The sequence below is a fragment of the Cottoperca gobio genome, chromosome 20 (assembly GCF_900634415.1).
Source record: "Cottoperca gobio chromosome 20, fCotGob3.1, whole genome shotgun sequence".
NCBI classification, from domain to species: domain Eukaryota; kingdom Metazoa; phylum Chordata; class Actinopteri; order Perciformes; family Bovichtidae; genus Cottoperca; species Cottoperca gobio.
Window position 1 is genome coordinate 9,085,281 of NC_041374.1, and position 16,381 is coordinate 9,101,661.

Here is a 16,381-nt window from a genome sequence, read left to right on the forward strand (position 1 = left end):
AATTTTTGCTTTCTTTATCTATGACTACTTTACTTTAGCACGTGCGGTTTACCAATATTCTCTTTAAGTAAATACATTCTGTATATATATCCTTGTTCCAGACATGGACAGATGAGCCTGCAGGGCACAGCCACAGCACACACAAATAGACACAGAAAGACCACAAAGAGACACAAACAACCATAAAGTGACAGAATATGACCACAAAGAGATGCTAAAAGTTTACAAAGCGATGCAAAACAACCAACACGAGACATGAAATGACCACAAAATGTCTTTTAGAAACTGTGGCTCTTGATTGAGGGGTGGTGGGACCATATTTATGCACACTGAGCCACATATTCAAATCCAAGATGCTTGGATGAATGTAAAATTATTTTATGCAAACACCCCTGTAATGTTTTGTGAAAGATTGGGTTGGTACCAACAGCAGTCATACTGATGAACATGCCAAAGGTTTAAAAATGTACCGCTCTGATACTGCATGTAGGACTGAGTTTTTAAGAATGTTTTTGACATTCCATAGTTGCACAAAGAGAATACAGATTCTGACATCCAAACAGCTGAGCTCAGCTTTGCCTGGTGGAAAAATAAATCTTCCCAGGTCAGACAAGGAGGTCTCAATAGCTGTCTGCCTCAAACAGTATAACACATCATTTCTGTTTGACAATCACTGTGTGTCTTGGATCATTTGTTAGCATAGGCTGCAGACAGGAAGCAAAGTCTTAAAATAAAGAGAACATGGCGTATGGTGTACTTCTTTCAGCCCTGTATGTTCAGATGTTTCCCCTCATGTCCTAAAAACTACAGATATGCCTTTATTCATAAACCTTGTAAACATTATTAAAGGAATACTGTATTTTGCACTTTCAATCTTTAAATGCACATGGTTTCAAAAGCAATATAATGATTTATGATGTGTAAATCATACGCACAATCTGTAATTTATTTTACATCAGGCTAAATTACTCATATGCCAGAAAGCGCCTCAGGCTGTTAATGAATGCAAGCCTGATCTCATCATCATGCCAATTTAAATATTTAGAAGCCAGATTTACTCTCCAAACATCTCAGTGTCTGGACTCTCACACGTTCTCATGTGCCTGATCTCACTGGCCAACCTGGACAGAAGTCATGGAGCACTACACTGCTGATGCTTCATTTCAGAGATACCTGGTGGAGACACATACTAAACTATATCATTAGGGATTGTAAGAAAGGTCAAACTACAAACAAAAAAGACATAATCCACCAGTCTCTGTTTGCACATTCAATGTGTAGAAAGTGTAAATTGATTGTTTGTCTTTTTTTTATTGGTGCAAAAACAAAACAGTAGTGACTTTACAAAAAATATAAGAACGGGAAAGAAATATCCCAAAAAACATGAAAGAAAACAATGAAAATAATGAATAATAAATACACTTTAAAATAAAATTAATAATAATAATAAAAATAACAATAATAATATTTTTGGAAAAAAGGTGGTAATAATAAGGACGCTTTGTTTCCTTTAAAAGCAATTCATGCATAAACCAAGGTCAAATCTGCTCATTAATAATATAATTATTGAACTTGTCCAAAATTCAGCACCTCATATGGCAACACAATACAAAGAGTTACTTCCAGAATGAATAATGTGAAATCAAGGCTGAAGTTACAACAGAACCGAAGAACATAAGCAAGCGAATGCAAATAATTCATTGTTTTCACCAGGTGGACATTTGGACTGAGCTCCAGTCTCTTTAGCTGAGTCAGTACATTGCAGGTACATGCAGCTGGTGTAACAGTAATTATTACATTATATTTGAAGAGCGAAAAAGTGATATGATGGACTGATTCGGTCATGAGGCACTTATTGTTTTTAAATATCTCAACAACAAAGAGAGGAGAATGAATAAATGGATCTCCACAGTGAGGCGCAGACATCATCCTCCCCATAAATGCTCAGACTGTATTTGAAACTAACTCTTCCTGTGCTATTCCACAGTCATCCCTGAAACAGAACTCAAGCGGCTCCCACTGGCCCTGTCACTGTTTGACATGCCTGCTACCCGTCTTCCGCTCCGCTGCAAGTGTTGAGGATATGAGCGTGGGCACCGAGGGGCCCCCGACAATCTCCCACCGGGAGAGGAGTCAAGTGCACCGAGTCAAACTGAAGCCGGCGCAGACACATTGTGCAAATAATTTATGGCTGATACAGCGTTAATTTGAAATTAAGATGAAATGTGAGGAGCTTTCCCTTTTGTGGAGGTATCTCATTAAACAATGTGGACAATGTTGCATCTTGTTTTCAGATTCAGTGCCAAGACTCGTGCTTATACATACATTAAAATTATTCTGGAAATATTTATCTTGAGAGAGAGAGAGACAGGCACAGAGAGACAGAGAGACAGGCACAGAGAGAGAGAGAGACAGGCACAGAGAGGGTGGTTGGGGGGGGGGGGGAGAGAGAGAGAGAGAGAGAGAGAGAGAGGGATTTTTTGATTTTTCAAAAAACACTTTATTTACATGTTTTTCATTTCTACAAACTCTTTTAAAATAAAGTGCTTAAAACAACGAATACAAAATATATACATTCAACCCTTTATCATCACAAATCAGAACAGTTCCCACACCACCACACCAGGTCCACAAAAAAAGCCCTAAAAAAAACCCATGTACACCCAGTGCAACAAAAATGAAAAAAAAGACCCACCCCACAACGACGACACCATCAAAAACAATAATCCCAGCAGCGATCCGGACCAAGCAATACGTCCAACATCTGAAACCTCCACTCGTCACCACGCGTACCCACACACACCACCCATCACCGGCCGAATGATGCATGCTATGTGCGAATGTGACACAGCGACAAGCAAAGATCCCAAACGTCAAATGCACCGCCTGATCCAAATCACTGCCAAAACAACTATCTCTAACAATATCATTACCATAGCACGTCCTCTCTCCACCTCCATCACATCCGGCCCTCACGAGCCACCCCCGACCCACGTGTGCTAACCCGATGCAGCAACACAAAAACCATTCCAGCTCACAGATCAAGAAGGGGAAAAATGAAAACAATGACCCGCAGCAACCAAAAACCAAAAACATTCAAAGAACAGCAAGGATCACCAAATGATCAAATAAATTGATCTTCAGAAACACAGCAAAGAAACACCCAGCCGTGCACAAAACAACACCACAGGCCAACACGGGCCACCCGCGAATCATGCCGCGCCCCAGAAAAGGGGTTTGCATAGGTTTGTGTTTAAAAGGGCTAACAGACAAATAATAAAAAACTATGGAATAAAAGCTTGTGCAAAGTGTAATTCGTCATCACTGACAGAACAGATAATATTTTTAAAACACCAACTTTGTTTAAAAGTGTCTATGTCTCCTATATGTTTATAAAACCTGAACTCGAGCCAGAGTCTTGCTCTAATATTGCACAGCCACACTGCTTTCGCCTCCTGCCCTTCTCTGTTTTCCACTCTGTTCTTTCTACTTATGTAGATGGCCATTTTGGCTTCTCCTGAGAGGAAGTTTAGGAGCTGCCACCTTTTTTTTCTTTTCTTTTTTTATCTTTTGTGTAGGCAGCTCCCATCATAAAGACACTCTCAGTAAAAATAACATCAGAGAGACTAAAAACCAATGTTAAAAGAGAGAAGAAACCAGGTGAGTCTCTTACACTCAATGAACACATGGAAGACAGTCTCACGCAAATTACAAAACGGTCAATTATTTAAAACAGCATGATTAATAACAGAGATGAAAGCATTGGAAGCGATAGCACCATGTAAAATCCTCCACTGAAGGTCGGCAGTCCGCTTTTTGAGGGGGGGTTTGTATAAAATCCTCCACTGTGAACCTGGTCCGCTTTCTCCACCTAGTCTATTGCTCCACACATTGGAGGGTCTGCTGCACACGCCTTTTCTATTGATGCTTTTCACACAGTTTGCATAGAAATTTGTTTTGTCTGCTCTGTGCAGCGACAGTTTTGCTGGGTTAGTGACCTTGAGCAGGGGGCCGGTCAGATCTCTCAGCCCTGGGCGCAGATAGATTTCTGGAAACGGGTCCGCTGGGTCTGGAACGGTCTTTCCCTGACTGTATTCGATGAGGAGGCTCCTCTCCTCTCCAGAGAGTCTCTGGCTCCAGAGCTGCAGGATCCTCTGAGCCACCCGGCTAGAGGTTAGACCCAGCAGAGAGCTCAGGGCTCGGGCATCATTCAGAGCCGGCCCCACTGCATCCACCAGATGTTGTAAGCACAGGGTCCTTGAGCTGCACAGCGCCACCATCAGGCCGGGTGTGTTGCTGCTGCTGACGTCCAGCCTGGCCCTGTGAATTAGAGGCTCCATCAACAACCAGTGCAGAGAATTAATGCCCAATGAGCTGGCAACCTCCAAAACATCTCGAATTAGGTGGACATTGTCTACCATGGACCTGCCGGGCACACAGTAGGTCTGGTCCCGGTATATGACCTGCTCCATAGCCCCCCGGCTTGGTTCAGTTATTTCTTGCCCTGTGTCTGAGAGAAGAGAGTGGATTATCGTCTTCTGTCCGTTCTTTTTCTCCAGACCGAAGAAGAAACTAGAGGGAGCATCGATCTCGGTGGCGTTTTGAAACCGGGACCGGACCAGTGCACCCTGTACTTTAACATCTAGCAGGTTAGCTAAAGTCATTTTCTTAATTTTGAGGATTTCAATATATCCTCGATCTCTCGTGGACTCACTGATTTTTTCTAGTTCCACTATATCACCCTCCAGGTCTTTCATAGATCTGGTGATGTCTTGTGTGATATTGAGGGTGTGCTGTTGACAAAGCATTTTTATTTCAGTCTTACTATGGTCCCACCACTGCCTAAGACTGCTAAAATAACCCTTCCTCTGTCTAAAAACACTCCAGAAATAAATAAGGACCTGTCTAAAATGTTTATCAAAAGTCAAAATTGAGTTAAAATGCCAATATGCACTTTTTGGCTTTATGTTTGTAATAAAAACATTACATAAAAGCAAAGCATGATCTGTAAAACAAGCCGGAATGATGCTGCACAGTTTATAAATATTAAAATGATGTTTAAAACAATAAATACGATCTAAACTGGAAGAGGAAATCCTATCATCTCGATGGTGAGACCATGTATATTGTCGATCATCTGCATGCATTCTTCACCATACATCCACCAGCTGCCTCAGAGCATTCTGGAATGCTGGATGCGGCTCTGCGTGGTTGGGATCTAAAGATGCATTTTCTGTGCAGTTAAAATCCCCTCCCAAGAATAAGAAATCATCCGAGGCACAGCCATTTAACACATCATTAACTTTTTGTAAAAACAGCTTCCTCTCTGCACCGATTGTTGGAGCGTATACATTTATAAAAAGAGCTGTAAAAAGGTCAAACCTTGCTTTAACTAAAAGCAACCTCCCCTCGATAAAATGCTCGACCTCCAGTGAGACTGGAGTAAAAGACTTGGAGAAGAGGAAGCCCACTCCTTCACTAAGAAAAGTGTTGTGACTTAAAATTACTTCCCCTTCCCACTCTCTCCTCCAGTCTATCTCATTAAAACTATCACTGTGCGTTTCTTGTAAAAAAAATATATCAACATGTTTCATCTTTGCAGTTTCATAGATTTGCCCTCTTTTTTTAAGACTCTGGCACCATTAACATTTAAAACAACCACTCTGAAAGTATCCATCACTACTGAGATGTTAAAAGCAAAAAAACAAACAAACATATTAATTAAGACACGCATCATCAACATGTATTTGTTTCTTTTATCTATAATACTCCTGTTCAGTGAGGCCACACTCCTCTCTTTGACTCATATGGAGTCTGTCTGAGGTATTAAAATTGACCAAATCTGGAAAATAATCCTCCACCTTTACACCATGTTGGTTTTTAGTTTGTTGGAGGAAAACTTTTAAACTTTCAACCATATACATTTTTTTTTGGCAGCAGGTTTTTGTTGTACTGTCTCTAGTGCTACTGCTACCTCTTCCTCCCCCACCTCCATCTCCGCTTCCTTGCTCACCCCATGTATTCCTTTCTTTTCCTGCCATGTTTTCCTGCACCTCTCCTATCACCTCTGCTGGCTCTCCTCCCACACCACCTGCCTCCTCTACGCGCACCTCTCGTGCCTCCTTCACCTGCTCTCATCCCAAATCACTTGCCTCTTTCACCTGCTCTCCTCCCAAATCACTTGCCTCTTTTTACCTGCTCTCCTCCCAACCCACCTTCCTCCTGTACCTGCTCCTCTTCTCCCTCCTTGTTTTATTCAACCTCACTTCCTCCTACTCCACCTAGAATATCTTGGTCATTTTTTCCCCCATTATTTTCCCCCACAATATCGATGTTATCGCAATATCCATAGAAAATTATAAATAAATAAAAATGCTATCAGTCAAATTCATCTTTAACTCTATTAATTGTGCGTTTTGTCTGTTTTTTGGAATATGAATTATACTCATGTGTGTGTGAGGCGTCAACAAAAACAGAAATGATGTAAGAGGCGCTGGAGTATTTACACGATATTATCATATGTGTATTATTAACATGATATAAATATATATATATTTTTTATATCACGGTTATATTGCGACACCCCTACTTTATAAATATAAAACATTATGTACTATTATAGATTAAACTATCCAGCAGTATAAACCGTATTTAAAAGCCACCTTTACCATCTGCAACATTAAGGGACTCGTTAATGAATATGATATGTAATATTATGAACTGTACCATTCTGCATGATGAGTACTACTTTTGGTACTTATAACAGAGTACACAGTAATATTGCTACCTCTACTTAAGTATGAGATCTGAGTACTTCTTCCACCCCAGTGAACAGTCCAAGCAGCCGGCTGTTAGTAACTATTGTATGTGTGTATCCTGACATGACAACACAGTTATGCCCACAGCTGAATACTTACTTGTTGTTCCTCTCTGGCAACAAATATCAAGCAGACTAAAGTTTGTTTGCCAAATCTAATTTTGCGTGTAGAAACATTGCATCCTTGCTTCCCAGTGTCCTTGGTGCTAAATCTGAGAGCTGCCACCCCTCCCTCTCCCCCCCCCCCCCCCCCCCCCGCCAGCCCTCCCCTCCTGCACCGACACATCAAGTGAAGGCAGCCTGATCAACCCTAATAGGGCCTGGTAATTAGAGTCTTTGCATAGAGCCTGTCTGCACACAGCTGCCCTAAGCAGGTTGGGGAAGGACTGACAGTGTGGAAAAACAATATAATGTTCAGTATATGGACCAAATTAGCCTGGCACTGGTAAACACAATCCACTTTAGAACAATACTGACACTAATTAGGCAACCGATGTATCATTTCAGAGTTCAAGTTTTAGTTTCTGTATCAAATACTTGAAAATACTTGGAGAGCCAACTTGATGTTTCTGGAATACAGATTAGGAAGACCTTCCTGCATAAAGGCTAAGCACAGCCTGCTTCAGGGGAAGCGAGTGTGGTGCTTCATCTTTCTACGGTTATCTGATATGCTGAAAAATAGAATCAGGATTATTGCACTAAATAGAAGTAAAAACAGTTTCAGTCATTAGCCTTAATTGTGACATCGTACTTTTGAGTATCTTCTTAAGCAGCTGCTGTTTATATAAAGATTGACTAAACAGAACTTGGTCGAACAAAACAAACAGAATATTAAAACAAATTAATGAATATGAAAATATCTATGATTTCACATTTCTCTACAGATAACATTCAAGACATGACACTTTAGATGAAAGACTAGAATACATATTAGTGATTTAGGACAATTAAGAAGAAAAAAAGGGAATTTTAATCGGCATGCCAGCCGTGCTGCGGTCTCCTGCTGAAAAGTCCAAATAAATCAGATCATGCATTTTAAAACCAGTGTCTGGGGGAGTGAAGCAGCACCATAATAAGAAATAATCTTCATTCATTTGTACAAATGCAAATTATTTCAGGGACTGCATATCAAATTATTTCAGGTGGCACTGGCAGTAATATGTCTCTACTATTATGAGCAAACTGAAAAACTTTCTGCAGCAACTACTCACTGTTCTGTTTTGCTACTTCAATTGTGTTCAACAATCTCTTTTTTTGTGTTCCAACACATTAATTTCACTGTCATCCATTGATTTAAGCAATATGTTTTTTTGTCTCATTTATTTCTTAACTCAAATCTTTTTTCAGTTGAGGTTCACAGAACTTTCATGGTTTTTGCAACAGATTGCTCCATGCTGGGAGCTGCACAACCACTTCCTTCTACTTTTGGCAGCTGAGCAGCCTCGTTAGAGTTACAGAAGCTTTGCTCAAAAGCATTCAGTGGTGGCGAGTGTTATTCACTTCACTGCCCCAAAATGTTCTGCTTTAAGTCAGAGGTTCTCAATTGTTTGTTAGACAAGGACCCTGAACAACATCAAGATTATACCGGGGACCCTCTTATATTTGTCCCTTGGAATAATTTCATGTAGCCTATCTTTTATCGCTTCTATAGTGTTAGTGTTCTGTGAAAGAACAACACAAAGAAAATACGTTAAAAAGATATTAGACATGTATTTGCAGAGTTTAAGAATGATAGATGTGTTAGATTAGAATAACCTATTAACTATAATCCATTTCCAATTAAATGTTATTTGTTGAAGTATAAAATGTACAAAAATAAGAATACAAATCTATATATTATTTTATATCATGATCTTTTAAATGAATGAATCTGAAACCCCACTTTGAGAATCACTACTATATTATTATTGTTATTATTAATATTATTATTATTATTTGTTTTCATTCATTTAATACAAATGCACATGGTTTCTGAGTGTTTGGGTTTCCTCTGGGATGTGAAAACTGTGCGTCTGATTCGCTGCATCTGAATCTGGTCCCACAATTCAACAGGCAACAAAGGAAGAAAGGAAGAGGCCGTGAGCTACTAAGTGTTAGCCAACCTGGACAGACAGATGTCACCGTATTGTGTAACTCGGGTCGGAAATGTAAACCCGCATGTTTAGAGAAGAACCAACTCCTGCCATATACACGCGTTACACCTTCATTAGGGTGCAGAGGTGGACTGGAGGGAAGGTAACGGGGATGTTTTCGACAGCAAATGTTAACGAAGCTAGCTGATTGACTAAGCTAACAGTAGCCAAGCTAGCATTAGCTAACAGTCGTGAAGCAGCGACCCTTTCATAAACGTGTTGTTGTTCAACACAGATGGTTATTTTAGTATGGTCAGACAAGCAGACTTGACTGGGTAAGAGACAATACAATGTGCATGTTTATCTATATGTTTTAATGTTTACAGATTTTACTTTGAAAGTAGAGATGCTAACAAACTAGTTAACTGGTTGTTAGCTGTTTGATGTTAGCATACAAGCAAGCCAACGTCTGTTTAATTGGCAAGCTATATCGAATAATAACCTTTCTTGTTTCTTATGGTCTTCATATTTAAAGTGTACCAATTACATCGTAGTTGTTGCAGGCAGTTTCAGAGTATTGTTTTTAAAGTGACAAACTAACAAGTGTAGCTAAGCTAAAGGCATGCTGTTGTGTCCGTAGGCCTTGCCAGGTCAGGACAAAACTGGCTAACGTTGACTTTATTTATACACAATTTTGTCATAAATACCGACATGTTATGTGTTTTTTCACTTTTTAAAATCAAACGTTAATCAGACGTGTAGGACTTCTCAAATAAGCTGGCTATTGTTTTTGCAGCATCAAATGAAAGGGGGTGGAAGTGGAACTTGACCCATCCAACTGAGTCACCATTTTCCTGCACATAATGGTGAGTAATCAGATTGCAGCTGTCTTGATTATCAAGCAGCTTTATTTAGGTGCTCGAGCACATGTCTCGAGATAAGGCACTGTTTTAATCTTGGTTTGCCAGAAGTGTCATAGCGTCTTCTTTTTGACAGATGTCAAAGCATTGATTGTTATTCCTTTTAATATACATTCAGGATTATTTTGCAGTGAAGTAGCAATGCAAATCTGTAAATCTCAGGCTTACTCCAACAATACTGATTAAATATGTATACAAAACATCATGCACTTAAAAACAAAGAGTCTAAACATAAAGTATTACAAGTTAAAATACAGCATATATAAAATCTAAAATAAAGTAATATAAGTTACAGTAATTGCAAATTAATAAACTGGAATATAGTTATTGTATATGTGTAATGATAAGTGAAAATCTATATTTATATGAGGTGTAAACAGTTATAAAAGTATATTAAAGGTAAACTGACTGTATAAGTGCTGGCTTTTAGTTATAAGGCTTTTTGAAGGTCTTCACTTCTATATTGGGGGAGCAGTGTAGGAAATCTCATCCCTGATGTTTGGTCCATAGAAAATAAAACTGCAGGGCAACACAAGTGTAGCAGAGCATGACAAGGCAAAATACCAAGTATCTTTTAAAGTTTGTGGATCATAGACCTCAAGCAGTCAATGAGGACATAGCAAGGATGATGACATAACACAATTGTTTTGTTTGTAATTGTGCAATTTGTCAGATTTTTTAAATCTGGCTCATCTTTTAAAATGGGGGGGGGGGGACCTGAAAATCGGCACTTATTGGCATTGTTTTAAATTCAAATCTATTTTGATGGGAGTTTAGAGCTTAAACAATAACCTGGTCAACAGAAAAATAATTTATTTTAATAATCTTTTTAGTAATTTTTCAATCTAAAACTTTCAGGTTCCTGATGATCAACTGAATGTCTGTTATGTTTTAGAGACAACAACACATTTGATGACAATACATAGTGTTTTTCATTTAGTTTTTTTCTGACATTTTATAGATCAGATGAGTAATAGATATTGTTTTTGTTAGAAGCTGCACTGTTGTTAAATTAAATATTATTAGTGTGTTGTAATATGTGGGGAACTTTCTGAATGTTGCATTATGCTTTTATTGGGCATAATACTATGAACATAATGTACAACCATCTGGAAGTATTCTTTTTGGAACAAATTATATAATATCTATAATCTTGTGCGGTCTTCTTTCTGCAGGGTTTGATGGCTCCACTGTATGCATGACTTGTTCCGTGCAGCCTGATGGGAGGACACTGTGGATAGTACTTTCAGCGGGATACCAGGAGAGCCAACCCATGCCCCCACTTTGGAGGGCCTGTCAGAATGAAGAAGATAAGCCTTAAGACCATCCGCAAGTCCCTCAGCATAAAGGGCAAAGAGGAGGGCGACTTTGTCATGCTCCAGCAGCCCTCGGTGACTACAGAGTTTTCTAAGGAAGAGTCACTTTTTGGGGGCTGCTACACCAAAGAGCTTTCTGGCTGTGACCTTGGCGGCGAAGAGGACAAAAGCGGCCAGAATAAGGGCCGCACAAAGAGTGAGAGCCTGATGGGATCTCTTAAGAGGAGACTGTCTGCCAAGCAGAAGGCGAAAGTGAAAGGCAGCTCCTCCGCCATAGGCTCAGTGGAGGATGATGAAGACACCTTCTCATCCTCTTCTGCGCCCATCACCTTTAATGAGGTGAAAGCCCAGAGACCCCTTAGATCTGCATCCCTACGGAGTCACCATTATAGCCCCTCACCATGGCCCCTGCGGTCTGTAAACTCTGACGAGGCGTGTATCAAGATGGAGGTAAAAGTTAAAGCCATGGTTCACTCTCCCAGCCCGAGTCCAAACTTAAATGGTGTCCGGAAGGAATTTCATGATTTTCAAATGGAAGGGCTCTTTCAGGAACAAGCAGAATCCTTAAAGAATCTTCAGCAGCCACAAAACTGGGGAGCTGCATCTAAATATTGATGAAAATGACGTGCCTGTGGTGCTGGGGTTGACTCCCCAGGACTACATCCAGTACACAATGCCTTTAGATGAGGGAATGTACCCAGAAGGGTCCCACTCCTTCTGCCTGGACAGCTCCTCTCCTATGGAGGTGGTGACTGAAGCAGATGGTGCGTGCCTCCTCCACATGGACCAGGGGCAGGAGGAGCATGAACTGGTTAGTGGGATGCTTCCGGATCTCTTCATGGAAACCTCAGTTAATAGTCTTCTCATCGGTTCTGCTGGTGTGATGCTCCAAAGCTCCAGAGTAGAAGTCCCGCCTCCCCTCTCTCCACTCCTGCCGGCCATGATAAGTAATGTACTTATTCCACGGACTTTTTCGGGGTTCAGCTCTACAGACAGCCAGGTAGCTGCGAGGGTAAGACGCCACCTCAACTTTGACCCGAATTCAGCCCCTGGGGTGAGTCGGGTGTATGAGTCGGTCCAGACCAGCGGGCCAATGGTCGTCACCAGCCTGACGGAGGAGCTGAAGAAGCTGGCAAGGCAGGGCTGGTACTGGGGCCCCATCACACGCTGGGAGGCGGAGGAAAAGCTGGTCAACTTGGCTGATGGCTCATTCCTCGTCAGAGACAGCTCGGACGACAGGTACCTGCTCAGCCTGAGTTTCAGGTCACAGTACAAAACCCTCCACACCCGCATCGAACACTCCAATGGACGCTTCAGCTTCTATGAGCAGCCCGATGTGGAGGGACACACGTCCATCGTTGACTTAATCGAACACTCTATCAGAGACTCGGAGAACGGAGCTTTTTGCTATTCCAGGTCTCGCTTACCCGGGTCTGCAACCTACCCCGTCAGACTAACCAACCCAGTATCTCGGTTTATGCAAGTGCGCTCCCTGCAGTATCTCTGTCGCTTTGTTATTAGACAATACACAAGGATAGACCTGATCCAGAAACTGCCCTTACCTAACAAGATGAAAGATTATCTGCAGGAGAAGCACTACTGAGGACACAGATAGGACAGTGGTAGCAATTTGCACTTTTGTGTTCAGTTAAGAGATTTAAACAAGGTTTACAGACGACCACAGTTTTGAGATGATGGGTTCTGGTGGCTCTTGATTTGTGTCCCGGTGACTGTCAATGTTTAGTCCTCCATTCCACTGTTCTGGGTGTTTCCACGCCGGTTTTTGGAGGCTCTACTTCCAGAAACATAATCCAGCTCATAATCTAATCCAAACAACATAGAAGAGGCTACAGCCAAATTGTCTTAGATGCATACACAAAGTGCAAACATGCATTGGGATGTATGGTGAAGTTACATCCCGCTGTGCAAGTAGAGCAAATAACACTTTTGCCATCTGCATTCAAGTTGAGCCTGTAGGAAAAAATATCAACTCTGAATTGGAAAATTCATTTAATTGTTATCCAACAAATTGTACATTTGAAAGATGAAAAGATATTGCTACAATGAAGTTTTTAAATCAAATGTTAAGCCTTCTGCAGACTGACATGTTTTTACCATCTTTTGCTTTTTATCACATCTTTTTCAGCATCATCACACAGAATATAATTCTGCAATTATTCTAACAGCAACATAAAACATAACAAGTGAACCTATGATTTTCATGTTGACCAGATTTTCACTGATTTTTACAAAAAAAACGATTTATCCAGTGGATGCACTCAGGTTTTATCTGACTCATAGCATGTTACAGCTGACATACTGTAAACACGTGTGCGTTAATATGCTTAGACTAGTGCAGGATTTATCATTAGTTTTACAAACATGGACATTAATAGACATGGATGCATATTGATCAAACAGTTCTAACACTAACCACATATCATTAAACACTTATATAATCTTATAAATCAGAGTCACAATAGTTTAACAGGTCCACAACATTAACAACTTTTTGCAAAAGATGTCTATAATGTGCCAGTCTGAGAAGGTTTAAACCGTTTGATAAGAGAAGTAACTTTAATTTGTGTGGCTGCGTGTAGCCATTATATAATGTGCGAGCCTAAAGGTACTGACGATGCTGGATTCTTAATGTGCTGTTTGTAGAAACGGCATCAAGTTGATGTGAAATATGTTAACATTTCAAAAGTGAAATCTGTCTGCATTAGAAATGTTACAAAAACAGCACCGCAGCTCAGGCTGAACAACTTCGTCACTATCTGTAATGCTTGTGTCTGCATGTAGGGTACTGCAAAGTTACTCTAAATGAGAGCGGACGTCACGGTAAAAGATGGAAAGAGCTTGGCTGTTGTTTTTAGTGCTACTCTGAGTAAAAGGCTGTTTAATGCACAATTGCATTTACCTTAGGCAGGTTATAAGTAAAGTAAAATTGCCCTCCGTTAACTGAAATTGACCTGAATCTGTCTGTAGTGATGGCTGTTTCTTAGTCTCTTAATGTCAGTGATAAGCTGGACCAAGATCAGAAGAATCCCAGAAATGGTGTGAGCTTAGGTAAAAGGATTTGGGAAAGTCAGGGTTAAGTCCTCCTCGCCATCTTGGAATGATGCCAGGTGTTTCAGCATACGGAGAGCTGCGTGGCATCACCGGTGTCATATAGGACGTATACAAGCATACGATTGTTGCCATTGCTTATTGACATTGTCCCCACAGAGCTGCACTGCCCCACAGATTGTCTCTACGTGGCTGTTTGTGCCACAGTAAAGGGAAGAGCACACACAGTATGCGACGCAAGTGCTTTATATGGATACTTTGACAGGGAAATGTTTTCACATATGAATGACAAACCTTTTTGGAAAATGGTCTCTCGGACAACTTTGGTAGGTCATTAGCGCATAGTTCTGGTTTTAGTTAGCTGGAAATGTCAGTGTCTGAGGAAGTTAACCATGAACCTAGCACAGCAGAAATTAGATAGGAACTTCGAATGGTGTTGCATGTTTAAAGACATTTTAAAGCTTTGAGTTGTTTAGGAATGAAGGATCTAGGTTGTGAGTTTGGCTGTGTAGAGGGATGTTTTTCTGTCACAAACATTGGCTGGACATTCTGTGTACAAGAAATTTATTTTTATTTTTAGAATCCTGTGAGTTTATTTTGTGACATTTGCCATCTGGGGGATTGGGGCTGTACAAAAGGAATGTACGCTTGTTTGAGGTTATCTATTTTATCTGCCTGCAGACCCTTTTCAGAAAGCATGAGATTCATAAAAAAACTACATTTGTCACATTTTTGCACTTGAATATTCTCCATTGTCGAGCTTGGATCCTCTCCTGCCTAGAGTTGTCCTTCAGATGGCGTTAAAAAAAAAAAAATTAAAGTCACACATTTGTCCTTCTGTGTTCATATAAGTGTTTAGATTAAAACGAGATTGTTTTGTTTTTGTCATATCTGTGGGATATAAAGGGTAAGACACCAGCATCATATCAAAGCCTCTGCTAAAGCTCCTGAGCTGTCAAAGGAATGGGATCATGGCAACAACGTGGATGTAAATTTGACTCTTTATTTTGGTCTGTGTTTGTGTTTCAGTTGAAATGTGAAAGTAAAACGTTAGTCTTTTTTAATACAATGTTCTTTTAATTGAATTTCCATTTTAATTAGAAATTTGTCATCAGACTTTGACAAGCAGGAACCAGTTTGGTGTTGCTGCTGTGACTTTTCTAAAATACTTATCTAGTTTATTATTAAGCATTATTGCCTTCAATGTTTGATTCCAGAGGTTGATGCTTGTTCCGACTGCTGAAGCATTTTGAACTAATAACAGCTGTTTAGCACTTAACAAGCACCAACGTTTTCTTTTGTGCATCTCCGTGAGTGAAGGTGATTGTTTACAACATTGTTTGAAAATGCCCCTCCCTTCCCTTTTCGTTTACCCTCCTCTCTCTCACACGAACATCTTGGTACAATTTGAAATTTCATTTTAATGTGTTATACACATTTGTGCTGCTTATGGATATGATTGCCTTTCTTGTATTTAACAACGGGGAACTAGAATGTCACCAATGTAGATGTATGTACACATAATGACTTTTGTTATCATCTTGGGAGAGCAAAGCAGATTTGCAATTTGTTAACTGTAGTCTGTTAAAAGCGCATTAGTAGCGATTAGCAAACCCTCTGTAGAATTACCAGTTCACTCCAGTTTACATTGGTTGTCAACTTTCCAAAGTAGATGGTCTTTTTGTATTTTTTTTTTTTTTTTTTGGAAAAAATCAAGTGATTTATTGCACACTTTGGATACAGTTCAAGAGTTTTTTGTATCTGCCAATTATAAATTATAAATAAAAAAACTATATTCTAAAAACATCTTTGTGCAACTTGTTTGTTCTCTTTTGAAAGAAGCATTATTTCACTTTACATTACTTTGCATGCAGAGTTCAGAACACGCCTGAGCTTTGAGTCGGAGACGCTCGACAAGAGCCTGATCATGCTTGCAGTTGTGTTAATGGTTAAAATCATGGAGGTCTCAAGGAGTTTCTCTCCACTGTGGGAACACATTGGCAGCTAATCCCAGAGCTCTGGTCTCATAATTTACAAAGACAATCCAGGCGGTCTTTAAATGCAACAGAGTGAAGCGGAGACTCCGGGGAAAGATTAGCAGCATTGCTACCGCTTTAACTTCACTTTAAGTCGACTCTGGAGGAACGCTGAGCGAGTTCCTGCACTGTAGAGTGTGTGTGTGTGGGG

At 40.2% G+C, this 16,381-nt stretch overlaps 1 protein-coding gene across 1 annotated transcript; it reads left to right on the top strand.

Annotated features, from left to right (window-relative positions):
- The first annotated feature begins 8,846 nt into the window (after window positions 1-8,846).
- Window positions 8,847-16,000, top strand: socs6a (suppressor of cytokine signaling 6a). The gene is given in 4 exon segments (XM_029457964.1): window positions 8,847-9,224; window positions 9,686-9,755; window positions 10,985-11,698; window positions 11,700-16,000. Coding segments are annotated over 2 exon segments (1,617 nt in total). The 5' UTR covers window positions 8,847-9,224; window positions 9,686-9,755; window positions 10,985-11,110; the 3' UTR covers window positions 12,729-16,000.
- Window positions 16,001-16,381: the final 381 nt, after the last annotated feature.